Source organism: Pongo abelii, chromosome 21 (genome assembly GCF_028885655.2).
Source record: "Pongo abelii isolate AG06213 chromosome 21, NHGRI_mPonAbe1-v2.0_pri, whole genome shotgun sequence".
Lineage (NCBI taxonomy): Eukaryota > Metazoa > Chordata > Mammalia > Primates > Hominidae > Pongo > Pongo abelii.
In genome coordinates this window covers 20,465,936-20,493,138 of record NC_072006.2, presented here as the reverse complement: position 1 = coordinate 20,493,138, position 27,203 = coordinate 20,465,936, and the positions used below count along the sequence as shown (strand labels likewise).

Genomic DNA, 27,203 nt, shown 5'->3' with positions numbered 1-27,203 from the left:
AGCATCCAGCGTTCCAAGGTGAGCTCTCCTGAAGTTGAGGCCAGTGGCTTCTTAGGGAGAAGATGTGACCAGCACTGCCCATATAGCCTGCTGCCCTCTCCAAACCTCTGAGGGTCCTCCAGGATGCAGGGCCAGGAGCGGGTGCTCCTTGTGCTTGTTCAACCTTGTGCTTGTTCTGCGAGAGTTGATGACTGGCTGCCAGGAGGGAGGCAGTGGGGACGACCTTGGCCTGGGCTGTGACACTCAGAAGGAAGGTCTCAAGGCCACCTCTAGTTAACTCGGGCAGCAAGAAGTGCAGTTCTGCACCACCTGGTTGGTTCTGACATGTTTGGTTCTGAAATGATCACTTCTTCTTATCCAACCAGAAGGAACGAGGTAGTATTTATTTTAAAACAGAATTAGTTCTATGTACTTTTTTCATTGCAATTGTAGAAGACCTTAGAAACGAAGGTAGTGGGAAGAAGGAGCCATCGCCCCGTGCACTCTCCATGGGGTGGCTGTTGGTGCCAGGCCCAGTCACAAGCAGCATAGCTGGTCTCTTCTCTCACAGGGCTCCCTCCTGGTAGGAGGACTGGGAAGATAAACACAGAGCTAATAAGTAACAGCCATGGAGAAAAATCAAGTCGGGGTTGGGACTAGGGAATGAGGGCGGAGGTATAACTTTATGTGGGTGACAGGGAAGGAAGGGCTCTTGGATGAAGGGATGTTTGAAGACACCTGAAGGAGGTGAGGGGGAGTCTCTGTGTACATCCGGGTGGAGCATTCCAGGCAGAAGGGACATCGTGTGGCAGTCCTGAGGTGGGAGCCTGCCGGGTGATGGGAAGGACAGGAGGAGGCTGATGTGCTGGAGCCCCAGTGAGTGAGGGAGAGCAGAGGAAGAGGGGACGCTGGATCAGGGAGGGCAGCACTTCTCTAACATGAATGTGCATGCAGCTCCCCTAGGGCTTAAGATGCAGATTCTGAGGCAGCAGGTCTGAGATGAAGCCTGGCATTCTGCATTTCTACAAAGTGTCCAAGTGATGCTGCTGGCCCATGGACCACACGTTGAGTAGTGAGGCTATGGCCTGTGGGCCAGGGAATGATGTGGTCTTTGTTTTGAGGAGACTGGGGAGCCTTTGGATTGTTCTAAGCTCCAGAGCAAGTTCCTCTCATTCTTGTTTTAAAGGAATTGCACTGGCTGCTGGTTAGGCTGTCAAGGGCAAGGGTGAAAGCAATTTGAAGCCTACTGAATAATCCTAAAAGAGATGGGTGTGGTTGGGATGGTAGCAGGAGGGGATGGTGATGGGGGAAGAGGTTAGTGCTGCAGGTGTTCTGAAGGTGAGCCACAGGATTTGCTGACAGGCTGCATGTGGAGTGTGAGAGGGAGGAATCTAGGATGACAAGGGTATGAGCCCAAACAACAGGAAAATGCCATTTCCGTTCACTGACATGGAAGATCTGTGTTGTGGGGAAGAATCCCAGGACTTGGTATGTTTCAGATGTGAATGAGACATTTGAATACAGGACTGAGATGTGGAGGAAAGGTCCAGGCAGGAGGTGTCAATATGAAAGTGAGAGGCTAGAGAGCTGGCTGTTGTTTCCTAGGGGGCAGGGGAGAAAGGGGGATTTGAGGGCTGAGCTCCTGGGCACTTCAACACTTGGAAGGCAGAGAGAGGAAAGGCACCCAGTACAGGGCACTGAGAGGCAATGGTCAGTGGGTGAAAGAACCATGCATTTTCCAGCCTCAGTTGTATCAGTTACCACTGCTGAGTTACAAACCATCCCAAAATTTAGTGGCTTAAAACAAAAATTTATTCCTTCTACAATTCTGTAAGTGGACTGGGAGGTTCCTTTGCATTGCAGGTGTTATCTGGGGTGACTCATGAGGCTGCCTTGGCTGGGGCAGGAGCCTCCCCATTGGCCTCATTCTTGTCTGGGAGTTGGTCCTGGCTGTGGATGGGGCAGCTTCATCCTCTCCCTGGGTCCCTTCCTCTGGAAAGCCAGCCCCGCTTCCTCACAGCTAGCAGCTGGGTTCCATGGGAGGACAAGCTGGGGCTGTGGGGTCTCTCAGGGCCTCCACATGGAACTGTCAGAACATCCCTCCCACCAGGCTGTACTGGCCAAAGCAATACAGCCAGCCAGGGTCCTCCTCTGGACAGAGCAGCACACCATCACGTGCAGGCGTGGGAAGGAAGAGTTGGTGGCCGTCTTTGGAACCCCCTGCCACAGTTAGGAGCTTTCTCAGTTTACAATTTTACTACCCACTGACCTCTGCCTCTCAGTGCCCTGTACTGGGTGTCTTTAATATTCTATTCAAATGGGAACTTAGGCCAACGAGCTCCGCACTGGGGGCACTGGGTGTTAGTCTTGCTCTTCCCTTAGCCAGCCGCATGCTCTTTAGTAAGTCCTTTTATTTGTTTGGGCTCAGTTTCCTCATTTTTTCCACCTGGAGTTTGACAGTTGGTGGGGGTGGACAGCACTAGATAAGTTTTAAATTAAGCAGACTAGTCGGGTGCCGTGGCAGACGCCTGTAGTTCCAGATACTCAGGAGTCTGAGTTAAGAGGGTCGCTTGAGCTCATGAGTTCCAGGCTGTAGCGAGCTGTGATGGGAACCACTGCACTCCAGCCTGGGCTACAGGCCCTATCTCTAAAAAAGTATCATAAATAAATAAACAAAGGAGAAAATGCAGGTCAAGCGCTAGCACTGTGCAGGGCATGTGTTATGCTAGTAGATGTCACTGATTCTCCAGCCCTAGGTACACTCCTGTCTTCTCTGGCAGACAGCAGCATTCCCCAGCAGGGGCTGGTGGCTGGCCCACGAGGAGGCTCCGCCAATGGCAGGCTCCTCCCCTCTGTAAGCCCTACAGCTCAAGGGAAAGAAACTTTCTCATTACAAAGAACTCAAGAAACCAGTTTTCCAAAACCTCTCTTCCCTGTGTTTACCCCTTTGTTATGAATTTACTTCTTGGGTGTCAAAATATTTAAGAACTCGGTGGAGACCAGTTTTATACGTTTCCTTCTGTCCTTCCTGGCTCCACAGCTGCAAAAACATCATCCCCACTACTGAGCTTACTATGGGGCCACGCAAGAGTAGACGCTTGACAGACATTATCTAATGTATTCCTTACTGCAGCTCCCCACCCCCGCCGTCCCCGCCCCCCAGGGAGACATTACTTCCGTCTTCCCCTAAAGGAAAACGAAGCACAGAGAAGTTAAGGAACTTGCTCAAGGTCACAGAGTTTGAACTCAGGCTACAGATGCTGCAGCAACAGGAGAAAGTCCTCACCGCCCCATATCACCCACCACCGACCCCCAGCAGGACGTGACCCCCGCCAGGACGGAGGCCGGCAGCTGGGGGGCTGGAGCATGGGACCCCAGACCACTGACTCAGGCTTGCGCAGCCTCCTGGCTTCTAGGCTCCCCGCCAGCCCCTTTCGCGTGCCGCTGAGACGCCAGGGGAGGGGTTCACTCTCAGGGGCGCACAAAGGCATGAAAACCTTGGCTTCAGCCTCTGAGATGCGGAACTGACCGACCTATTGTCTTGGGACCCACCAGTGCGCTTGGGTGCACCAGCCCCCTTAACGTTGTTGCCGGCTCCCTCCCGGCTCCTCCCCATCCCAGAGGGTCCCCTCGCCCCAGGCCCTGAGCTTGCGTCCTGGGCCGCACGTGCCTCTGGCAGCTCGAAGAAGCTGTCGGGGCTTGCAGGAGAGCGTGCAAACTGAAACCAAAACAGGCCGACGCGAGGAACGTCCGGGTGGGACTGCAGACCCGCCGGAGCGCAGCGCCTGGGCCAGGGCCTGGAACCTGCTCCGCCCCGCGCTCCCCTGCACCCCTTCCCCACGCTGCTCCCCTCTTCCTAAGCGGACCCGCCTCTCCCGGGCAGCAGAAAAAGGGGTGGGACCCGGGCGGGCTCCGGGAAGGGGCCCTGGAGGAATGGATGGTGGCCGAAGGGCGGAGCAGGGGCGGGGCCCGCGGAGACTCCAAGGGGGGCCCCGGGAGTGAGACACCCACTCTGGGAGCACAGAGAACTCAGGTAGTCTGGCTAGATGGCGGCGCGCACCCTGGGCCGCGGCGTCGGGAGGCTGCTGGGCAGCCTGCGAGGGCTTTCGGGGCAGCCCGCGCGGCCGCCGTGCGGGGTGAGCGCGCCGCGCAGGGCGGCCTCGGGACCCTCGGGCAGCGCCCCCGCAGTTGCAGCGGCAGCACAGCCCGGCTCGTACCCCGCGCTGAGTGCACAGGCAGCCCGGGAGCCGGCCGCCTTCTGGGGGCCTCTGGCGCGGGACACTCTCATGTGGGACACCCCCTACCACACCGTCTGGGACTGCGACTTCAGCACTGGCAAGATCGGCTGGTTCCTGGGAGGCCAGTTAAATGTCTCTGGTGAGTGGGTTTCGGGAGACCCAGAACGCCCCCAACTCTTGGGTCCCGAGGGGACTCGGAGCCTCTCGCCAGCGGCAGCCGTCCCCGGGCAGCGCGGATCGCAGCCCTGCAGGGGCTCCTCCTCCGGTATTCCATCCGCTCCGCCCGCTCTAAGCAGTGGCTCCACGTCACTCCGTCCCTCATCCCATCGGGCCCCAGATCCACGTGCCCAGCTCGGGCCGGCGCCCGCGGGGACCCGGCGGCCGTTTGGGACGCCCCGCTGCTGGCCTTGCTCGGCGCGGCTCCTCGCTCTGCGGACTCCAGAGTTGCGTTACCGGGTGCATAGCTCCGCGGAGCAAGAGCCGGCGGGTAGCCGAGGGCTACACCAGAGCGCCCCGGAGTCGGGACTTTCCCATTCCCATACCGGGGTGGAGGGAAAAACAAAGTGGTGGCGGTTGTCACTGCGGGCTGCGGTGCCCGGGGATCAGCCTGGGGACAAGCCCTGCCCACGTAAACAAACAGAGCTGTGGCGGGCGACCTGGGGAGGAGGAAACCCGGCGTGGCAGCTGGAACCAGTTATTTCTTCGCTGCGGGCCTGGGGCCTGTGGGCGGGAAGGAAGTAACGGCGGCCTCCCCGTTCTCGTTATCGGCCTCAGAGAACTGCACCCCAGCGACCTGGGGCCTGCTTTGGACCCGCGGGGTCTGAGGTCCCGGGAAACTGGCCCCAGCAGTCGCCGGTGGTCAGTTGTTTGGAACTTGCTGAGCAGAGGCCCCTGCTGCTCTGCTAAGATTTGGGGCTGGGGGTCGTACACAGCACCCTTGCCCCCACCTAAGGCGCTGACTGGGCAGCGAGGGGGAGGCCCTGAACTGCAGGCAGGGCTGGCCACGCAGGGTGGGTGCCAAGTGCGAGGTGGGCCCCGGATGCAGGGTGGGCCTGGGTGTGGGGCCTGCGGGGAGGGGCTGGCAGACACGGTGTTGATTAGAGGGATGCAGGCCAGAAGGGTGGCCATAACCAGCTTGCTGGATTTGGGAGTGTTTAAGAAAGGACCTGCGCGTCTTTATGGCAGGGTCACCAGGGCCCCATTTTCTCCAACTCCTCCCTCAGTTGTCCCTGTTGTTCTGCCCCCCCAGCCCTCAGTCTCCTCGTTGTGAGGATGGGGGCAGTCATGCTCAGAGGTTAGGCTGAGTGCTGCAAGGTGTGCAGCAGACCCAGCGCTTACTGGTGACCCATAAGCAGTAGCGATTTTAGTTTAACTTCAGAAATAGTCATACAATTATAGGTAGTGTCTTGCAGTTATTTTTCAAAGAAATTGAAAGGAACTTTGAACCTACCCCCCTCCCCGATATTGTATATTACTTTGCTGGTTTAATTAAAATGAGTCATTTACTAGATAAGTGTTTTCTTTAACATTGAGTCAGCAGCAAGTGCCCTTGAACTAGTGGGAGAAAAACCAAACCTTTTGGTTTGCAGAGTTGGGGCAATGTGCCCTTGAAGGAGACTAGAGCAGCTTGCCCAAGGACAGAGGTGGAAAGTGACCTGCTCTGGACTTGTGAGGCCAAGGTCATGGGGAACATTCACAGTTGGCCTGTGCACAGTTGCAGCCCCACTCAGATAAGACAGTGGGGCGGAACTCCTGGGGCCAACAGCAAGGACCTTCTGAACCTCGCTCGGTCAGAATCAGGGTGTGGTCAGCAAGCATTCTTTTGTCTCCTTTTCCTTTACTTATTTCTCCTGATAATATGGCCTTTATGGCTACCTTAGCCAGAAATTGAGCTTCAGAAAACTAACTTGAAAAACAGCTTTTCAGCAGCTTTCTCCCCTGGGATGTGCATGCCCTCCTGTTCATGGGTCAGCAATATCTCTTTCCTTTGCCGGTGTCTGCAAACCATAGAGGGGACAGTACGTAAAAGGGCCAGGCCAGGCCATGACTCTTCTGGGAGCCTCTAGAAAGTCGTGGGATGGGTGAGAACACTTTGGCCTGATCTGTCAGCTGTGTGTGATAAAGTCAGATGGTTTGTTCCAAAGGAATATCACTCTTGAAGAAAGCTTCACCTCACCCCCTCAAGAATACCAGTCGTTCTCAGCACATGGTCCTCAGACCTGCAGCATCAGCATTACCTGAGAACTTTTGAGAAACACAAATTCTGGAGCCCATCCTCGACATCTGGAATCAGAAACCTTGGGGTGGGACCTGACACCCGTGTTTCTAACGAGCCCTTCAGGTGCTCCAGAGGACACTCAGGCTTGAGAACCACTGGTCTGTACGCCTCAAACCAGGGCAGATGAAGGCACTTCTAAAACAGAATTGGGATTAGTGTCCTGGCCCTTGCCCTATTAAACAAACAGCAAGCAAACAATGGGCTGTGGATGGTGCAACACAGTTTCGTGGCTCCAGGTGTCTTTAGAATCATGACTCGGGTTGATTTCTTGCTTTCCCTGTACTGTACTTTGCATGTTTCCTCATCTGTAAAACAAGGGCAGTATGTAACTGAATTCTGTCCTGGTTACTACTGATGTACATCAAACCACCCCTAAGCTTAGTGGCACAAGATAACAACAATTTTATATTCCTCGCAGAGTCTGTGGGTCAGGACTTTGGACAGGGCCCGATGGGGATGACTCATGTCAAAGGGCAAAATTATGACAAATTTAGTTTAAAGATCTTAATTCACTTTATTCGTGATTATAGAATTGGGAAACACACCATTCCATAAAACAGAATGAATGTTTGATGAGCTGAACAGAGAAGGATGGTTTTATAGACAGAAGGGGCTGAAGAATGCAGACATGGAGAATAAAAAGTGGACTGGTTATTTCAAAGCTACTTTTGTTGTAAAGGTGAAAGTGGAAGGAGCTCCCTTATCACTCCAGCTTGTTTGGAGATTTAGCTATCTTTCACTCTCCTTGTTTCTTAGAAGGCTGGATAAACAACTTAGTTTCCACTTGGTGACACAGCACTTTAGCAAGAGTGACTCCATTTTTGTGTGATCTATTGGGCCTCATGCAGCTCAGTCCAGACCAGTGGCCTCCTATACATTTTATTTAACACTTGCTTCTGCTCCTCAGTGTCTGAGGTTGGAGTCATCTGCCTGTTTCTTACTCCCAAGTCTGGGGCCTGGTTTGGGACAACTTGCAGGCTGGCTTCAGCCAGAATTGTGGCCCAGAGCACCTCCTGGGGCTTGTCACAGCATGGTGGCTGGGCCCAGGCGATGTCCTGCAACCAGAGGTCCAAGAGACCAGCACAGATGTTCTTAGGCATCTTCTGACCTGGGGAAGGGGACCTGACTGTCTGCACCTGTTTTGTTATCCACAGGAGTATCTATCAGCACACCCATCCCAGGGCTGTTAGAATGAAATGAGGAAACGCTTGTAAGGCACTCAGCACTTTCTTAATACATTATACATCCCCAATCACTGGCCATTTGTTATTTATTAATGAAGCATGTGGGGAGGCTGTGACCTTGTGCTTGGCCTTCAGCAGTGCTGCTGAGAGAGCTGAGCTTCATCTGAACTGGACCACATGGGCTTGCATCTGATCGGCCTGGGATAGGTGGGGAATAGGCTTCGGAGAGCATACAGGTGGCTGAGGTGGCTTTCAAAGCACCATAGTATCCTGCCCATCCCACAACTCCAATAGCCAGGCGAGGTTATGGTGTCTGAGACTCACCAGGCAGGGTAGATAGAGTGTCTGTGCCCTTCTGTGACTTGCTTCTATTGTGTAAAACTGCCTTGCAGAAGGTTCTTTGGAGAGCCAGGTTCTAAAAGGCATTATTTCCCATCTGTGAAATTTGGCTCTGTCCTTTGTAGGGCTCTGCAGCTGTTTTTGCCCTGTGGCATGCCAACTCAAGATGTCAGGAAGTTGTAAATGCAGAACCAGAGGGTAATGACGTGTTGCTTTCAAAACACACAGCTAAGCTCTATTTTTAAAACCCCCAATTTTAAGAGATGTTTTTCAGTGTGTGTACTCTTAAGTAAGAGTGTAAAAATCCTCTTTGTAACCAAGCATTGAGCACTGGGAAATTTCTTGGATGCTTTTTGGAGATTAATTGCAGGAATAGAGGCCCTTTTGCTGTAGTTCCTCTGTGTTTGCTGTAGTTTCCTCTCTGTGGCATGCCTCCAATCGTTCAGAAGGCAGGACACTGACAGTGGCAAGACGCTGTGCGCCTGTGCTTCATTTTCCTCCTAGTGATTCCAGTGATTAAAGTAACTTTTATAAGGTTTTTCAGGGAACTCTACATGAAAAAGGATCCCCTAATCTTAGGAGGAGGATCCTCCTGAGGAATCCAAGTCCTCCCCAGCTGTCAGGGGCACGACTTACTTTAAATAACAGATGTTTTGGGAAAATTGTCCAAAACAATTTTTGTGACTGACGTAATATCTCAAAGCTTGCCAGGGAAGATTGCTATTAAAAGAAAGTCCATTGTGGGCCAGGCGCCGTGGCTCATGCCTGGAATCCCAGTACTTTGGGAGGCTGATGTGGGCAGATTGCTTGAGCCCAGGAGTTTGAGACCAGCCTGGCAACGTAGTGAGACCCCCATCTCAAAAAAAAAAAAAAAAAAAAATTAGCCAAGCATGGTGGTGCACACCTGTAGTCCCAGTTACTTGGAAGGCTGAGGTGGGAGGATCCCTTGAGCCCAGGAAGTGGAGGTTGCAATGAGCTGAGATCACGCCACTGCACTCCAGCCTGGGCAATGGAGTGAGACCCTGTCTCAAAAAAAAAAAAAAAAAAAAAAAAAGCCCATTGTGAATAGTAACTCCCTATTCAAATTGAATTTCTGTATGCTGGGTTCCACTTTCAGTTAGGGTGTGTGAGTGTGAGGGATGTATTTGAATAACCAACAAGAGTACTTGAAAATTCCTACATGTGTGTCAGGATTGTAATGGAAATCCCAATACTCTTATAATGCCTTTTTAAAACAAAATACAAAACCCCTGCCCCAGCCACGGGCATTGGCTGACTGCATCCAGCTGTGTTAGGCCCTGGGTGGGGCCCTGGGCATCTGTGAGCGAGATGGAGTGCCCTGGCTGGCCGGCCGGCCCTCTGCTCCGCATGGCTTGTCGCATCCTCATGGCACCAACATGAAGTGGTTGGTGGTCCCATTGCACAGATTTGGAAATAAAGGCTCCAATTCATGTATAGCAATGAATAATCCAGAAAATGCTCAATACCACAGAGCCCACATTCTAATGAGGAGATGAACCGTAAGTCAGTAAATGAGTAAGTCCACACTGGGGTGGGAGGGGAATTGTGATGTAATTCCCAACGCCGGTCTCCATGATAAAGGAATCTTAGGGACGCGGTCCCTGCCCTTGAGGAATGGCATTGTGCCCTGTAATGGGGACCACTGGGCAGCATGGGGAAGTGTGAAATGGTGTGGGCCTCTGAGAGGGGAAGGACAGGTCATCCATCATGTGCTGGGAAACTTGGGAAAGGCCGGAAGTAGGAGGTGGAGTTTCAGCTACACCTTAAATTGCCATAGGTCCTTGCCCAACTCTTCTTGGAAATGCTGAGAAATGGAATTTTCTTGTCTCACTGCCCAGTTCTTTGGGCAGATTTTTTTTTAAACTTTCTTTTCCTCCTCCCTCTCTTCCCGCCTTCCTTCCTCCTTTCCGTCCTTCCTCCTTTCCGTCCTTCCTCACCTTCTTACCTCCTTCCTCCCCCTCCCTTCCACCTTTTCATCCTGAAATCGAAGCACTAGCAGGAACCATAACTATGTGCGAAGAGCCATGTCACATGGGTGTTAGGGCCACTGTCCCCCCCAAACCCCACATGGAGCTTTCTCCAGGTGCTTGTGTGGTCTGAGCACCAGCTGTGGTGGCCAGAACAAAGACGGGGGGAGGGTTGTTCTGTTTGCCTTCTTGGGGGACACCTTGACTCCATCTGACCCACAGCCAGAAGCAACCTAATGGCACCTAATCCTTCCAGTCCCACCCAGACCAAGGATCATTATACCCACTCCAAGGATTAGGAAATGGGTTTGGATTAAATGATATGTGCATTGTCTGTGGTTAGTGAGTGGCTGGACAGGGGCTGGACTTTAGACCCTGAGTTTTTAGTGGTGACTCCAGGCTGCCAGCTACTGGCTCATGAGGCTGGCAAGTATGTGTAATCAACCCTGTCCCAAAGGAAAAAGAAAACCATGGGAAATCTGGCATCTGCGTAGAAAGTGGATGTGCATGTAGCTCCATGTGCACACATTGTCAGAGTCGGGTCCCAGGACCAGCAGTGGCTGCATCACTAGGATATTGTTAGAAATGCAGATGCCCAGAGTGGGGGCGGGGCACACCGGCTGCAGCTAACACGCCCTCTGGGGACTTCTGATGCTACTCAAGGTTGAGAAGCACTGATTTGGGCCAAAAAAGAGAACGTCTTCTACTTGAGGGATGAAACCACAAAGACAAGAAGAGGTCTGCTCCCTCCCTTGGGCATGAGGGGACCACCTGGTGCCAGTTACACCCCAATATGACCCTTTGGCTTGAGGACGCAAGTGGTCTGTTCCTCAGCTCTGTGTTCTGGACCAGGCTACCTGAACCTAGACCTGAGCAGGACACTCAGCCCTCGCCCTAGGGAGCGCAGCAGGCAGTGAGCATCTGGAAGAGTTGGGGGATGCGCAGGGTCCGGGACAGCGAGGTGCTCGGGAGAGTGAGCACCTTGGGCTGAGACCTGCAGTGTGGGTGTGAGGAGGGCACAGCGCCCCAGGCAGGGAGAAGCCACAGCAAAGTCCCCAGGGCAGGGGAGCTCACCAGATGTGGCCCGGCCAGCAGGGAGAGGCAGGTCACTGGGGCCTTGGTGGCCACTTTTTGAGCACCTTCTGCATGTGGTGAGGCACCTGGGGGACACTGTGTTTGGGACTCCGTTCTGATCTGCTGGACTCAGGTCACCTGTCAGCCCTGGAAAGACAGGGACACAGGGCTTATCTCACGGGCCACCCAGCCGCACCTGGGTGCTGTCCATCCTGGGGCTGGCCTGCCCCTCTCCACCTTCCTCACCTCTGCCTTCCTGCTTGGTATAAAATGGTGCAGGATGTCCTGCTGGGCTGGGAGGCTGTGAGGGCCTGTTTGAAGTCGGGCAGTCACTCTCTCTGAGAAGAGTGTCCTGGTGCCCTGACTGCTGTGGGAGCAGGTGAGGCGATGAGATGAATGCCAAGACGAAGTGTCCAGCGTGGTTTGAGCCCTTCCTGATTTGTCCTGGCTGGGACCTTGGGCAGGTCACCAGGCCATGCAGAGGCATTTGCTCATCTGCACCTGGGCAGGCCACTCTTCCGGGGGGTTCCAGGGTCAAATTTGGAGTGCAGCAAGTATGTCAGGCAGAGCTTTTCAGATGTGAGAGTGGGTTCACATCTCCTGGGGCTTCTTATGAGGCTGGTTGGGACTCAGCAGGTCTGGGTGGGGCTGAAGGTTTGCATTTGTGACCAGCTCCCAGCGGGGGATGGTGGGTACAGACAGTGTCGATCCTCAGCTGGACATTCCCAGGCTTGTCACAGCTGCCCAGAGTCACTGGAGGTGACAGTCAGGCAGCTGGGTGTAGGACCCTCTGTGGAAGGATGGTCTCCTGGAATTGTTCAGAAGCCAGAAGTCCATGGCTTTCATGTGAAAGCTCTTGATTTTTAAATATTGGACTGGATTCGCACATGCATGCCCACACACCCTGGTCAGGGTGGTTAGCACAACTGTATGCTGGACTCAGCCTGGGGACCACGTTGGCTAATATCTGCTGTACCCATGTATTAATTTTCTCCCTGGAAGTTGTGTTGATTTTCCATCTCCTTCAGGGTTTACATGATCCTGTCGCCTGCCTGAATTGGCCTCACTATTCTTCTCAACGGTTCTGTCTGCCATCTGTAAGACCAAGCCTGATTCATCCCTCCTCTCCAATTCCCCCACTACTGGCAAAGCTCGCTTCCCTCTCACTTGTTGCACAGAGCAGTTCTTCACCGCCTGGTGAAGAACTGGACTGTTATCGGGTGACTTTGGAGGGTAGGGTGGTGGGACAGACTGTGGAGCCAATCTGCCTGCGTTGAATCCAGCTCCGCTGCTGTGTGACCTTGGGCAGGCAGCTTAACTTCTCGGGGCCTCTGTTTTCCCATCCATAATGCGAGAAGCTGGTGGTGCGGGCGCTGTCTCCGTGGAGGCTCTTGCAGTAATTATTGTTTCAGCCCCAGGCTGCTCTTGACTTCCCAGGGTTTGCCTTCCCAGGGTAAATTCAGCTCCAGTGCCCTGTTTGGACAAGTGTCATGAGCCTGCTGCCACCAGCCTTGTGTATTTGGTCACTTTTGCATGTTTCTTACGTTTGCATCTGTCTCCTGCACCCATGGCAGGGGCGGCGAATCTGCCCTGGCATTTCCCTCAGTGCTCAGTGTGGGGCCTTGATATCAGGATTGGCACCCAGGACTGGTTGGGTTAAACCATCTCAGGGTTGTATGCTCCTTCTCTTTGCTCCTAAGAGACTCCCCAACACCCAGCAAAACTTTGTGGGGTTAATGCTGCACTTGGCATGACCACAGTGAACAGAGGTTAGCGTGCCTACCCCCTCAACACACACAGAGATGTTGTGTAAATTCAGGTCTGCCACTGATCCCCTTCTCAGTTTGTCTTCTTGTTTTTATCTTCTTCTATTTTTTGGGCATGTCTTCTCTTTTATTTTTCTGTTAATAGTAGTTCAAAGAACTTTCCTGTGTCTGTTACTAGTATTAGTAATTTTTTCCTGGAATCTGTCTTCATTTGTTACATTTTTTGAGGTGTAATTTACAAACAGGGCTACAGGGGTGACCCTGAGAGACCAGGTGGGTGGGTGCTGCTGCCCCTAAAACCATTCATGGGGCTCATGTCCCTGCATACCTGGGGACCCACCGATGGGCCAGTGCGTGAGGAGAGCTGGCTTGAGGGTTGCCAGAAGGGGCTCAGCTTTGGAATCTAATGAGTAGTGACCAGCCTGCCAGCGGAGGAGCCCTGTGCTGCTAATCTTCAGTCTCACGGTGTGCTGCAGAGCTGTTTCTGCCGGAGGGTCATGTGTGGGAGCTTGGGTAATGGAGAGGGAGGGAGCAGAGCCTTCTGCAAAACCAGGACATTTCCCCATCACGAGCCACTTCTTGGAACAAGGTTGGTTTACTCGGTGCCAGTGGAACAAGTGGGGGAGTTGGGTCCTCATCCCTTCTTGCACCTTTAACCTTGGGGGCAGGTCAGCACTGGGCACATGGGAACTGCAGGAGCCAAGCCCTGAAACGGGAACAACCTGTTTGCACTGAGTGTTCTTTCCAACAGCTCAGTCTGCAGTGCCCAGCCCTGGCTGCACATCAGAACCAACCATGGGGGCTTTGAGGCTTTGAAGGCCCAGGGCCCATTGGATAGGGTCCCTAGGGGTGGCCCAGGAGATGCCAATATGCAGCCAGGGTTGGGTCCACTGGTGTGAAGCAACCACTTCAGAATATTTGCAGGACATCACCTTGTACCTCTGAGATCATGTTTGTTCATCCTTCTCCTTGCAAGGGGGTAGAAACATCATCACTGATGAGGACAGGGTCTCTGTCAGTGGAAGAAGAGAGAGCCACAGCAAACTAGACCCCCGCTCCAACCCCTCAACCTGGCCGAATTCTCACTCCAAAAGCACCAAGTGTAACATCCGCAAACCCTCTTTTTGTACAGTCAACTGCTTGGACCAGCATGTTCGGAAGTCCCCCGAGAGCGTTGCTTTGATCTGGGAGCGCGATGAGCCTGGAACGGAAGTGAGGATCACCTACAGGTACTGTGTGCCCTCGAATGTTCAAGGTGCGAGGGAGGTGCCCAGCCCGGTCCTGTGTGCTGAGTCTGGCTGTCAGGGAGGGGCCGTCTGAGTCTCAGGGAGTGCATTTTGGCTTTGCAAGTGCTCTCTTATCCAGGAAAAGTAAATGTGAATGCAAGCAGAACGAAACACAGTAAAAGCCGGTCTAGCCTGCCTGGCCACACTCTCAGCGCCTTGTGAGGATGGGACAATAAATAAAATCATCTTCAGAAGAGTTGTTTTGTTTTTAAGCTCATCTTTTTAGTCTCTGATTCCTTAAGCAGATTCTATGTGCCAAGCATGCTTCAGATGTGGTGTGCATTGGGGGGTCTGCACTGGCCTTCACCAAGCTGCTTCCTGTAAGGGCTGCTGTGTCGGTGCAGCACCTTGGTTCTCCATGCAAACCCCCTTTGCCTGAGGCTCACCTTACCCTTACAGAGATGCCTCAGGCCCACTGTGCCCCTAAACTGCGAGTTCCTAATCCCCATCACACACAATCATTGAGCGTGATTACTCTCCTGGGGGCAGCTCCAGGGTCTTCTTGTCCAATTACTTAGCAAGTCTTCACTGGGTGCCTTCGTGTCAGTATGGGCTGGGGTATGTTGCAGTAACAAACAATCCCCAAGCACATGGCAGAGCATGGCTGGGTGGCCACTGTGAGCTGAATAGTCAGGAAGGCCTCTTGGAGGAGGCAACGTCCCAGCTGAGGTCCTGTGGGCCAAGAGGAGCAGCCCTGAGGAGACAGGGGCAGACCTGGTGCAGGGGTCCCAGAAGTAGAGGGAAGGTGCACGTGGCTGGGACACAGGAGTGAGGGGACGTGGAGGAGGAGCATTCCGACAGGCAGGTCCGCACTGGGCAGCCTGAGAGCAGTGGTCACTGCCCTGCCACTTGGGTGACCTGGGGGCAAAGGGGCACTTGTAGTTTCCTGTTTCATTCTTGAACTCCAATTTTATCACAGACCAAATTCACCAAACCTGCTAAAACCACGCTTACGCTGACTTTTGGAGGCAAACGAGTGATGCTAGTGGATCTGCTGCGGCTCCCGGTGGGTCCTGTCCTGCTCGTTCCTCCCCTCGGCCCCCAGGAGCCCTCAGGCCCATCATAGCTCCACCAGCCTCGGCCAGGGCTCCTTTGCTGACCCGTCTCCCCCACTGGCCAGACTCACAGCCTATACAGCATGCATTTCTTATCTCTAGTCCCTGGTTGCAGATGCCGTGTGGCCCATAGGCCAGCAGCATTCTGCTGCCCGGGAGCCTCGGGCCTCACTGGACAACTGAGCGGCCCCCCAGGTGGCCCCTGCACACTGGAGTGTGCTTGGCTCTGAAGACCCAAGCTGCTGCAGCCGCCCCTCGCCACGGTGGGCCCAGCTCCATTTGCCCGCGAACAAAGCCCCTTCTGAGAAGGAACTTGAGGCTTCTGCCCCGGGAGTAGTTCTTCGGTAAAAGATGAAAACCCTCTGTTGGGGGTTGGGGACTAAGGAGCTAACTGGACACCTGGAGGTCCGGCAGGGAGGGCCCAGCCATGGCACTCCCCGAAGGGCCAGTTTCCCTCCATCAGTCTGTCAGGTGTGCCTGGACCCCGGGGCAGGCGGGCTGTGTGCCACGCCCCATCGGCTGGACGCTGCCCGTGGGCGCACTGAGTGCGTGCTAAGTAGCGGTTCGGTCTGTGAGCGGGGCTGGAGCCCTGTGGAGACGTGTGGTTAAACATAAACCATGTGAGAATTCTCAGGACCGCAGCCAGCCTGTGGAAGCTAAGGACAGCTTCAGGTCCATGGCACTGAAATGGCCCTGGCAAAGTATTTATTACTCTGTCTCTAAAAATAAACAGGGGCCGGTTGCAGTGGCTCACGCCTGTAATCCCAGCACTTTGGGACAGTGAGGTGGGTGGATAACTTGAGGTCAGGAGTTTGAGACCAACCTGGCCAACACGGTGAAACCCTGTCTCTACTAAAAATACAAAAATTAGTTGGGTGTGGTGATGTGCGCCTGTAGTCCCAGCTACTTGGGAGGCTGAAGCAGGAGAACTGCTTGAACCTGGGAGGTGGATGTTGCAGTGAGCCAAGACTGTGCCACTGCACTCCATCCTGGGTGACAGAGCCAGACTCCATCCCAAAAAAATAAACAGACTTCTTCTAAAATGGTTTTGCAGACTTTAGCCAAGCTTAGTACCAAGTGGCCATTTCTATTTACTGTTTGAGTGAAAAGTGTTACCTGTAATTGCAGCTAGTATTTGAGGGATGTGAGTTCCTCATTGTCCTGGTCATGCTAGGTTTCTGATGTGAGGTTTTCTTCTTCCTTTCTCTGAGGAAAGCCCCCAGACATTGGCACTGGTTGTCCTCCCGACAGACACATCACTGCCACTGAACACCGTGCGTTTCTGCCCACGGGCCTCGTGCCACAGCACTCGAGGTGCCTAGGATGGTTGCAGGCCTCCTCAGCTGGAAGATCAATGTCCAGACTAGCAGCCTGGGCCCTTTAAAGAAACCCTGTGGGGCTGGTAGAGGTTGGGATGCTGGTGTCCACGCAGGAAGCTTGCAGGCAGTGAGGAAGTCTGTGTGTTACAGTCCCAGGTGACCTGGCAAGGGAAACCTCCCGACTCTGACCTCCACCGTGACCTTAGGCACAGGTGACACTGGGTCAGCACAGGCAGATGCAGCCCTGGGACGGGTGCCCATGGCCTTTACCCTGCAAGTGGAGGATTTGCAGTCCCTGCTTCCCCAGGTCCTCGGGGGTACAGGGTCAGCAGAAAGAGGCACGTTCTAGTTCTAGTTCAGTACCATCCTGCTGCTGGCCTGTGACCTTGTGCGGCTCCCTAATCTCCCCGGGTGTGACTTTCCCATCTGTACACCCAGGGTAATTATCACAATGGAGATGACTGTAAATTAGGTACAGGGAGATAACAGCCTGAACGCACTAGCAAGCAAGAATAGCCGTGATAATGATGTAGCTGCTATTTATTGAGTAATCACTGGATTCCAGAGCTGTTTTCAGCATTATAACTGGGCAGCGAGGTTGGACCTCATGCTGGCTGGCTTCAGGGCTCGGGAAGGAGGGGCCCCTCCCCTGCCGCGGTTTTGCCCTGCTTCCTCCTTCACAAGTGCAGTGCTCACTTCCCACTGGGAGGTGAAGGGCTCAGCCTGGGACATCTGCACCCATCTCCCAGGGCAGTCTGCCGCCCAATTCCAGGATCCCAGCTCCATTTCCAGCCTTCCTCCACCCGGAGCCAGCTGAGGCAGCCCTTCTCCCCTGGTGAAGGGCACGTTGAAAGCCCAGGGCAGGACAGTGCCTGCCAGAGGCTGTAGGCCTGCTGGCCCCAAGGCTGTGGGGCCAGGCAGCACTCTGGGAGGGCAGTGGCTCTTTCTGGCTGTTTACCTGCACTTCTCCAGCAGGTGCCCATTTTATTTTATTTTTAATTATTGATTTTTGAGGCAGGGGCTCAAAAATGTCACCCAGGCTGGAGTGTAGTGGTGCTGTCACAACTCACTGTAGCCTCGACCTCCTGGGCTCAAGTGATTCTCCTGCCTCAGCCTCCCAATAGCTTGGTGTGTGCCACCAAGCCTGGCTAAGCTTTTTATTTTTTGCAGAGATGGAGTCTCTCTATGCTGCCCAGGTTGGTCTGGAACTCCTGGGTTGGAGTGATCTGCCCACCTTGGCCTCCCAAGTACTGGGATTGCAGGCGTGAGCCACCGCGCCCGGTCGGTGCCTGTTTTAGAAGACTGTCCTTCACACTGTAGTTCACATGGGCAGGTTCTAGAGACCCTGGGGGGTGGCCATGTGGAGAAATGCAAGTTCCTCTCTTTTGGAAAAGCGGTGGCCCAGGTAGATGAACGAGGCTTTGAGATGGCTGCTGCCTAGCTGGTGTGTTTCTCCCTGCCTGGAGCCGGGAGCCTGGGGTCTGGGCCAGGAATTCCCAGGCTAGGGTTGGACTCCAGGTGCAGGAAGCAGCCTGAGGCCCCGTGCAGGTCCAGATCTTCTCAGCCAGCAGGGTGTGCCCCCACACAGAGGTGAGACCGGACTGTGGGTGCCAGGCTGGGGGTGCCTGCAGAGCCTCCAAATCAGTGAACCTCTTCTCTGAGGGTCTCTGTAGGGGGATGTGAACTTGAACTTGAACTTAAATGAGAGCATCTTAAGCCAGAGGACCAAGTTTTAGCTCTGGCTTGTCCTATGGCCTCGGACCCATCCCTCTGGGCTTTGGTGTCCTCATCTGTAAAAGGAGGGATTCGATGGCCCCAGTGTTCCAGCCCTGGCAGGCGTGCGTGAAGCATGGAGGAGCAGAGCTGGGCCCCGAGTCTGCGAGGAAGCACAGGCATCATGTGCCGCTCTGGGAGCTGTTCCCCCGTGGAAACTCCCACTGGTGGGGGTGATTTCTGTGGCTGTTCCTTCCTGGCCTTTTTATTGGGTGGGGTCGTGTACAGTGAGAAACCCCTGACCAGAGGAGCAGAGGGTATGTCAGGCCTCCCCCAACCCCACCTGCCTCAGTCCCAGGAGCCTGAGGGAGGCTTTCACCCTGGGTGTGCTGGGCTGGGCATGGGGTTTTACTGCATATCTGTGCAGCCTGGTACCTGATGCGGAGGCCCGCAGGGCTGTGCATGACGGGGCCTGGCCGTTCACCCTAGGGAGAGGGAGCTGCCACACACTCCAGCTGTGGTGGGGCGGGGACTGAGACTGAGGCCACCTCTCTGAGAGGCTTGTTTCTGTTGTCGGCCCTGGATGTCATCAAACACAGCCATTTAGGGGGGTCAGAAGTGGCTGGTCCCTTGGGGGGAGCAGGAAGCAGGAAGTCCTGTCACAGACACTTAGGTGGAGAAGACTTTGTGGAGGGTTGAGTTTTGAGAGGCAGAGGAAGGGGAAGTGTGGTGAAGGCAGGAGCGGGGGACTGGTGAGGACACGGCATGGGGAGGGGCCGGGGTCTGGGAACTGGTGGAGGCGGGAGGCTGTGCCCTGCCCAACCTGACCCTGGCAGGGGGAGGGGCCAGAGCTCGGGACCTGGTGGAGGCAGGAGGCTGTGCTCTGCCGAACCTGACCCTGACTGTGGACCTAGAGCCTGTCACTCCACCTCTCCCACCCTTGGTTTTCTCATTTGCAAAATGCAGTCACACTTCTCTTCCACTGGGCTGCTGGGCATGGAGAGGGGCATGTGGGATGAAAACCAGAGGGGTGTCTGGAGGATGAGGGTCCGTTTCAGCTGTAGGTCGGGGCCAGGTGAAGGAAGGCCAGCAAAGGGTTTCAGACTTGAAGAAGGGCAGGACATGGGTGGCCCCGTGGCTGCTGGGGCCGAGAGTGGGTGGGTGGTGATTTCAGGGGTGATGGTACTCAGCGGGACTTTGCCTGGGAGGATACGTGCATCAGCTAAAATGTGCCCCCTCCCCATGTCCCTAGTGGGTGACCCTTGCCCCTTGCTCTTCTGCTCACCTCCCAAGTTAATTACCCTAGTGAGCACACTCCCTTATGAAAACATCAGGGCAGCTGGGGGAGGATCCTAACTCACGGGAGGCTGTGGGGGAGCAGCCTCGCTGATCCGTGTGTGACACAGCGGCTGTCGTGGAAGGCAAACTCAGTGTGGTCTGTGGGGCTCCCAGGGTGGGGTGAGGCGTGGAGTCCCGGCCTAGCTGCCCCACCTGAGAGGAGGGTGCCCGGGCAGCCTCTGAGACTTGGGCTGGGATGCTTGGTCTGGAATCTGCATGCTACAGCCAGAATCTGATAGGAACCCATGTTACTTGGGACGGGCTATTTTTGAAGCAGCATCCACCTTTCCTCCAGCCCCAGGCTGCGGCTGCTGCCACTGGAATATTTGGGGTCTTCCTACGCATGCTGACTGTGCTCCCTTGCGTTCTCCTGGGTGCTGAGGTCCTGGCACGTCGTAGTTTAGAAAAGCCCTATCTTCAGACTGCAGCACAGTGACCCACACTGAGGGAGTTTATGTCCACAGAGACCTCTTTGTTGGGGACGGGACCTTTCTGAGAATTCTCTGGGGCACAGCGTGCCGAGGTTTAACTCGCAGGGCACGCACACGAGCAAATGCCTGCTGTGGAGCTGGATCCCAGCTTTTGTGACCCCTTGCTACCATGCAGGGGCCTTTGGGGATGGCCCAGTTCTGGGACTGGGAGGAACAGCTGGCTGAGGGGAGGGGTGGGAGCTAGCGGGTGATGGTGAGGAGGTGGGGGAGGGGCGTGGGCTGGTGGGGGCACAGCCTCCCTAGTGGGAGGGCCACGCCTAGAGATGAGTCTGCGAGGACCAGGACACGGCTTTGTGGCCCCTGTTTTGCATTTTCCCTCCTGCTTCTGCAGGCACTAGGCAGGGGGTAAGTGACTCGCAAATTTGCTGTGGGCTGCACTGTGGGGTCCCTCGGTCCTGCCCATGTCCAGTCCCCACCAGCACAGTGTGGGCAGCACAGAGGCCAGTGGGTGAAACCTTCTCACCTGCCCAGAACTGCAGCTCAGCTCAGCTCACCCCCATCCCTTCCCCATGGGGGAGCTACATCTTCATTCCCAAGTTCCTGCCCTTGACACTGCCTCCCGCCCTGCTAGGCAGACACAGAGTGAAGGTGTCACTATGGGTTAGATGTGGGGTCCAGTGCATGGAATGGAAACCAAAGCTCATTCAGTAGTGAGTGTGCCCCTGTGGCAGGGTGCCCAGTGCAGCCCCGGGTAGGGGATGGCAGTGGGGTGAGGATGGACTAGACCTCCCAGCTGGCCCAGGAACCCCTAATTCCTGGTAACGGGCCTGCACACAAGGCCTTGGATGGATGGGTCACCAGCCCTCCATCCTCCTCAAGTCACCTGGTGTCTCCTTGGTGTACAGTCTGGCCTTGCCACTCTTACCCTGCCTCTGTGGGTCTGACTTTGGCAGGAGCTGACACCAAGGATCTCAGTTCATATTGATGTTTGCCTGGGACCCTGATTTTTAAAGCTGGGGACTCTGGTATCAACAGAGCTTTAGGAACTTGGGAGTTCATGCAGCTGAAAAGGTCCCCCAGCTCTGGCTGTGGTGGATGTATTGAGGAGTCTATAGTCCCATCAGAAGTGGAGTTCAGGTGTGAATGGGACCCCTGGGCTCTGCGGCTGAGGCTTCTGGCCCTCCACACACCTCTAAATAAACATTGTCCTTGTGTGCCCAGGCTGAACTCCGCTGCATGCAGACAGGATGCCCTGTTGCTGGCCAGGGCCATGTCTTCCAGGTGTCTGGGGCCTCAGAGACCAGCAGACACTCATCAGACACTGACACCAGCTGGGGCTTAAGGGGCTTATGCCAGGGGACTCCAGGACCCCTTGTGCAGGGTTCAGGGACTGAGGGCCGGCTGCCAGAGGAGGTAGGGTCAAAGGCTGTGGAGTTACTGGTGCCAGGACAGGGGGTGGTGGCACGGTGCTGCTGGCCTCTTGGAACAGGGGCCTCCCCTGTCATTCTTTCTCCTGACCCTCCCCACGGCTGTCTTGACCTCATCTGAACATGGTGACAGTAGGGGTTCGGGACGGGTGGGGGCTTGACAATTTCCCACCAACAAATCCAGTCTAGTTCCCCTGAGAAGCCTAGAAAGAGGTTTCAGGGCCAATGGCAGATATGGTGAATGTGTCTGCCCCTTGTTTGGGCCAGCACAGTCCCACTCTCCCTGCTGGTTCTGCGTGGAAGAAGCCTTTAGGGGAACAGCCTCGACCAAGGGAGGGAGGCCGTGTGGACAGGGAATTCAGAAGTGGTCATGTGGGATCTTCTCAGACGTGAACGTCCTCAGGAATTCCTCGTGGTCTCCAAACATGCCAGGGAAATCGCCAGGCAGCTTTAGCAACTGTGTCACTCTGGTTGGAATTTACAGCTGTGATTTCCAGCTGCAGGTCATGCCTCAGAGTCCCCTGGGGAGGGTTTCTAGTGAGACAGTACCCAGGCCTTGCTTGGGCCATTCTGAGTTTCTGGGAAGGCCCTGGGAATCTGTATTTGAAAATGCATCCCCAGGAATGCTGCTGCAATGGCTTGTCAGAAATCTGTCAGGATTCACTGTTCTTTTAAGTGGAAAGGGAGTTTAGGCAGGGTGCTTCCAAATCCCTGGGAGGTAGGAGGAGCAGCCTCTGGAAGGACCCTCAGCCCCGACGTCTGGCACAATCAGAAGGGCCTCCAGAGACCTCACTGGCACTGCTGAGTTTCCAAACACACTGCTGCAGCTTCGGTCCAGGGCTCAGGAAACCACCGTTGCTGCTGGTTTACCTGTGTCTTGGCACCCTCACAGCGAGCGGGACTGCCCCAGGAAACCCAGCATCCTCTAGCCGCTCTGCACAGCAGCACGCCTTGCAGCCGCTCCCATGCGCAGCTGTCTGATGCAAGCTGATTCACAGGTAGAACCTCGGGAGCAAGGGTGACTATGGTGGAGGATGCCAGGCTGGCATGGATGGGGAGGGAGAACACGCTGTGGTGACCACAGGCAATTCTGGGCCAGCGGGTGGGTTGTGGAACCTGACTGGGCTGACACCTGGGCTCCACAACCCACTGTCAGGGCAGGAGGATCCCACCTGTACCTTCTTGGATCCCAGGCCACTCGAATGGAGCCTGGCGTCCTTCCTCCTCATGCAGGTGACCAAATCCTTAAAGTCACTCCAGTGTGCAAAGGCCTTTGGCCACCACAGCTGTTCAAAATCTGCTGTAACTAACAGGCTCTGGTCTTCACCCTGATGTATTTATTCCACCCACGGTGGCCCACCTCATGTGAATTCCCTGTAAGCCAACCTGCTTTCAACAAGAACAGTCTTCTATCTTCACATTAGAAACCCATTAGTTTTTTGGACTTCACAACTAAATTGTGGGACAGTTTTCCAGGCTAACATTTTGTATGGTTTCTGGCATGTTTTCCCGGTGCGAATGGGGCCACTTTTGTGGAAGGGCTCCCCTCCCAAAGGGGTATTCAGCCTGGTGCAGATTCCAGCATCCCTGGAGTAGTGCCTTTGAACAGGGATGAGCTGCAAGGCCATGTGCGGTGGCCTGGGGACAAGGGCTGCCATGGAGAGTCTGTGGGCGTGCTCTCAGCCCGTGGCCTTATGCCCGGGAGTACCGTGCCATCTATGGAAGCCCAGTCCTGAGCTTATGCAGACCCTCCATGCCATCTTAAACCCAGGGTCAGAGGGACTGTGGCCTGGAGGTCACACAGCGTGGACTGAAAAAGCTGCATGCTTTTGCTCCTCCCCTTCCTTCCAAATTAACAGGTTTTTTTTTTTTTTTTTTTTTGAGACGGAGTCTTGCTCTGTCACCCAGGCTGGAGTACAGTGGCGCGATCTTGGCTCACTGAAAGCTCCGCCTCCCGGGTTCACGCCATTCTCCTGCCTCAGCCTCCTGAGTAGCTGGGACTACAGGCGCCTGCCACCACGCCTGGCTAATTTTTTGTATTTTTAATAGAGACAGGGTTTCACCGTGTTAGCCAGGATGGTCTCAATCTCCTGACCTCATGATCCACCCGCCTTGGCCTCCCAAAGTGCTGGGATTACAGGCATGAGCCACCGCGCCCGGCCAAATTAACAGGCTTTTATTAGCAATTACTTATCATTAAATGAATAATTATTCAATAAAAGGAATTAAATCATAAATTATTAACAATTATTGTTTTATAAAGGGGAAAATTAGTTCAAGTGAACTTTAAGGGTGGCCCGGGGTGGGGCATCTGGGCAGCTTCTGGGGTGTGGCTGCAAAGAGAGAGGAGGAGGCTGCCCCTGGGGCTGGGTGGTTTGGGCATTGGGGCTGCAGGCTCCCAGGCTGGGGCTAGTGTCGAACGGGCTCCGTGGAGCAGTTGTGTGTGCATATCTTCCTTGTCCGGTCAGTCCTATCAGGAGCCGAAAATCAGCGGTGGAAATATTTGCACCATGATCACTGGCAAATGTTATAAGTCAGGGCTTCTTTTGCAGAGAAACTGGCTGTTATCCAGCACAGCACTGGGGAGCAGGAGCCTCCTGTTCTTTGGAGGAGTTTGATGCTTCTCTAGGCTGTTGCCAAGAGGCAGGGAAAGTTGCCGGGCCTGAGGCAGGTATGCCAAGCGGCTGTGCTCTCTGGATTTCCACCTGTGTGGCTGTGTCTGCGAACTTCCCCTCCAGGGCTTACTCTCCTCCAGGTGTTAATCTGGAATGTTGTGTGGACTCCCAGGAAAGCCTGATAAATAGAAGGACCCCCAACCTGCGTCCAGGCTCTGGAGTGTTCTGTGTGAATTTGGCTGCCCTGTGTTGTGCTGTGTCTGTGGCAGCCGAATGGGCTCTGGTAGAGCCATTCAGAGAGACGGAACAGAGGGCATGTGGGGTGTGCAAACCTGGAGTGGGACCTGAAAAATCTCCTGTGGTTTTTTTTTAACCACAGGGGAAAGTGAATGTTTACAGAATGTTAAAACCTACATCCTTTTCCAAATTCCACAAGGGAAAGGACTCACTTCTGTGGCTTTCTCCCAGGAGGTAAACAAGTCTGTCCAGCCAGGGGTGAATGTTCTGCCAGGGCACCAGCTGTTCTCGGGGCTGGCTTCCAGGACTTCAGTCCCCCAGTGTGCTCTTGTCCTGGGCTGCCAGCCTGCAGGAACCTCCAGAGTTCTCAGGCATTGACACCTGGTTCCCGCAGTCATGTGAGCTGGGCTTTGTGTCTGGAAGGGAAAGAACTTCCTTTCCAGAGACAAGACTTGGGCCAAAGGCCAAGTGCTGAGGTCGAAGGGAAAACCAGGCGTTAACAGGAATGAGGACAGAGCTTCTCTGGAGTCTGGCCTAGTACTTTCGTCCTACAAGGCTTTCTTAGAAGCTGACTGCATCCTGGGCTCTGGTCAGAGGAGAAAAGAAAAACTAAGGATGTGGGATTTGACCTGGCTGTGCCTGGGGAGGCGTGCCCTGGGCAGCTGGCCCTGAACGAGGAGCCAAACACTGAACGATGAAGGAAAATGCCGTTCCACACCCACCCTCAGCCCTGTCCTCCATTCTGGGGACAAGAAGAAAGGCTCGATTGAACCCCCATGAGTGTGGGGACTTTGGGCACTTCTCTTGCTAACTTTCCCTTTTGAATGAGAATCAGCCTCAGGTTCATTCTTAGAATAAATTTATATTAAAAAAGTGAACTAACTCAAGAAAAATGTTACATGAATAATTATAGCATTGGCAGATGGCAAATCTTTTGAAGTTTGGGAGCCTTTGCAATAGGAATGGTTCTGATACTGAGGAGCTGGCTGACAGCAAGGCCCCTGGAGCTGGGCCTGGGTTTGAATCCTGCCCTGACTCCTTCAGCTGAATAGCCTTGAGAAAGTGGCCCAACTTCTCTATGCCTCAATTTCCTCATCAGGAAAGTGAAGAAGGGAAGGGGAGCTCAGAGCCTATGGGTTGTTGTGAGAGTTAAGTGGGTTCTCCATGGGAACCTGCTCCGTGGGAGCAGCCCTGGGTACAGGATACTTGCTTGATAGCTGTTCTGTCCTTGTTCCATGGGATGGGGCTGTGAACTGAGGGTGGGGTGAGGGCAAGTGGGAGGAGAGGCAGGGGAGGGAATACCCCCTGGATGCTGAGGAGGTAGGAGGCCTTGGGCCTGGAGAGGAGGTTTCCTGTGCTGGCAGTGGCAGGCAGTCATGGCTGGAGAAGCTTAGGTAGCCAGCAGGGGGGCAGTGACAGGACGACATGGCAGATGGTGGTAGGCTGTGCAGAGCATGTGGAGTGGACCTGCTTTCCCTCTGGCCTTTTGGAAGCACAGGCCTCGGGCTGAGTGCCTGGAACCCCCAGACTGGCAGCAACCCCAACTGTAGGAGGTTCTGCATCCTTCTCAGATCTACTCCCGCCCTCAGCACCCGCCTTGGGGGCATGGAGCAGGCAGGCTGTGCAGGTGAGGGCTTCCTGCAAGGCATTCACACAGCTGAGGTGCATGTGCCCTGAGCCGGCGACACGGAGACTGCAGCTTCCATAAGGCAAACCAGCATTTTGCACCTGCCCTCCAGAGAAGGAGGTGCCTGAGGTGCCCACCTTTCTTAAAGGTCCATCAGTGTTCAATAATTCTCTTTTTCCCATGTCTTGTATTTTCTGCAGTCATTATGGCCACTGTTCACAGGTCACCTTAAAAGGTGCCTGCAACTTCATATTTGGTCTCCACGACCACCTTGGTAGTGGGTCCTATTATTAGACCATTTCACAGATGAGACAATTCAGGCCCCAGTGGTGTGGGGGGCTGTGTTGGGAACCCTGCTCTCTGATCAGTCATTGTTTGGCCTCCCGTGAGACTCCTGAGTGATAAGCTTGCAGGTTCAGCACTTTCCACAGAGTCTAGCAAAACCTCAGGGAAGAGACTTTCACTTTCCATAAGGAATTTAGAACACACATAGCTTTAGTGATCTTGTTACTGGCTGAGCTGGCATCACTACTAGCAACTCAGCTCATGTCTCCTGGGGGCCCAGGCTGTGCCTGGGTCCGCCTTGGCCCAAGGGACCATTCAAGTTCAAGTGCGGCTGCCACTTTATGTTTTCACGGCAGCTTCTCTTTGCTAAATGTCATGGTCATGACATCAAATAATGACGTGAGAAATTTCATACTTGGTTTATGAGCCCTGCTAGCTGACTTCCTGGTCTTCTGTTCTCTCAGTGGTAGTAAAGAGCAGAGTGAGCAAATCTTACCACCATTGAATGACAGTCGGTGGCTACAGTAATGTCAGGGCCAGAGGAGGCTGCCAGGAGAGAAGGGGTCTGTTCCCCAGGCCTGGGTCCATGAGACGTGAGCTGGCCATCCATGCTTTGTGTGGCCTTCCACGCTCCTCCTGTATGAGAAGGGGTCAGCCTCGCCAGGCTTCCCTTCCCTAAGGCCGATCCTTTCTTCTCTTGCTACGTCTATCTTCCTGACACAGCATGCTGAAGAAAATATCAAATTCTAGAGACAGCATAGGAATATCCTTTCAAGTTTTGGATCTAGACCATGGAGTTGACCTTCCCCAGCCCCCGTCAGCACCGGTGCTTGGAGAGAAGTGACTGAGCCCAAGGAAATGCTTTGTGTCTGTGAGAGGCCTTCACATATCAAGACAATTACCTGGGTTTACTTCCCTTATTGGCAGAAGAAAATGAAACATTTCTCTAGGCTGGTTTCTCAGAGGGGGCTCCTTCCCATTTGCTTCTCAGAGCGGCAGCACATCTTCATGCCAGTGTGATGCA

General features: G+C 54.4%; 1 protein-coding gene across 2 annotated transcripts in view; it reads left to right on the top strand.

Moving 5' to 3' along the window:
* The first annotated feature begins 3,693 nt into the window (after positions 1 to 3,693).
* Positions 3,694 to 27,203, top strand: part of ACSS1 (acyl-CoA synthetase short chain family member 1) — a 54,600-nt gene continuing 31,090 nt past the window's right edge. Inside the window, exons 1-2 of one of the 2 annotated variants that reach the window (XM_054541653.2) lie at positions 3,694 to 4,356; positions 13,979 to 14,075. In XM_054541653.2, coding sequence (XP_054397628.1) covers positions 4,026 to 4,356; positions 13,979 to 14,075 — 428 coding nt within the window. In that variant the 5' untranslated portion in view covers positions 3,694 to 4,025. The remainder of the gene's footprint in view (positions 4,357 to 13,978; positions 14,076 to 27,203) is intronic. The other variant, XM_024238604.3, reaches the window with a different exon arrangement.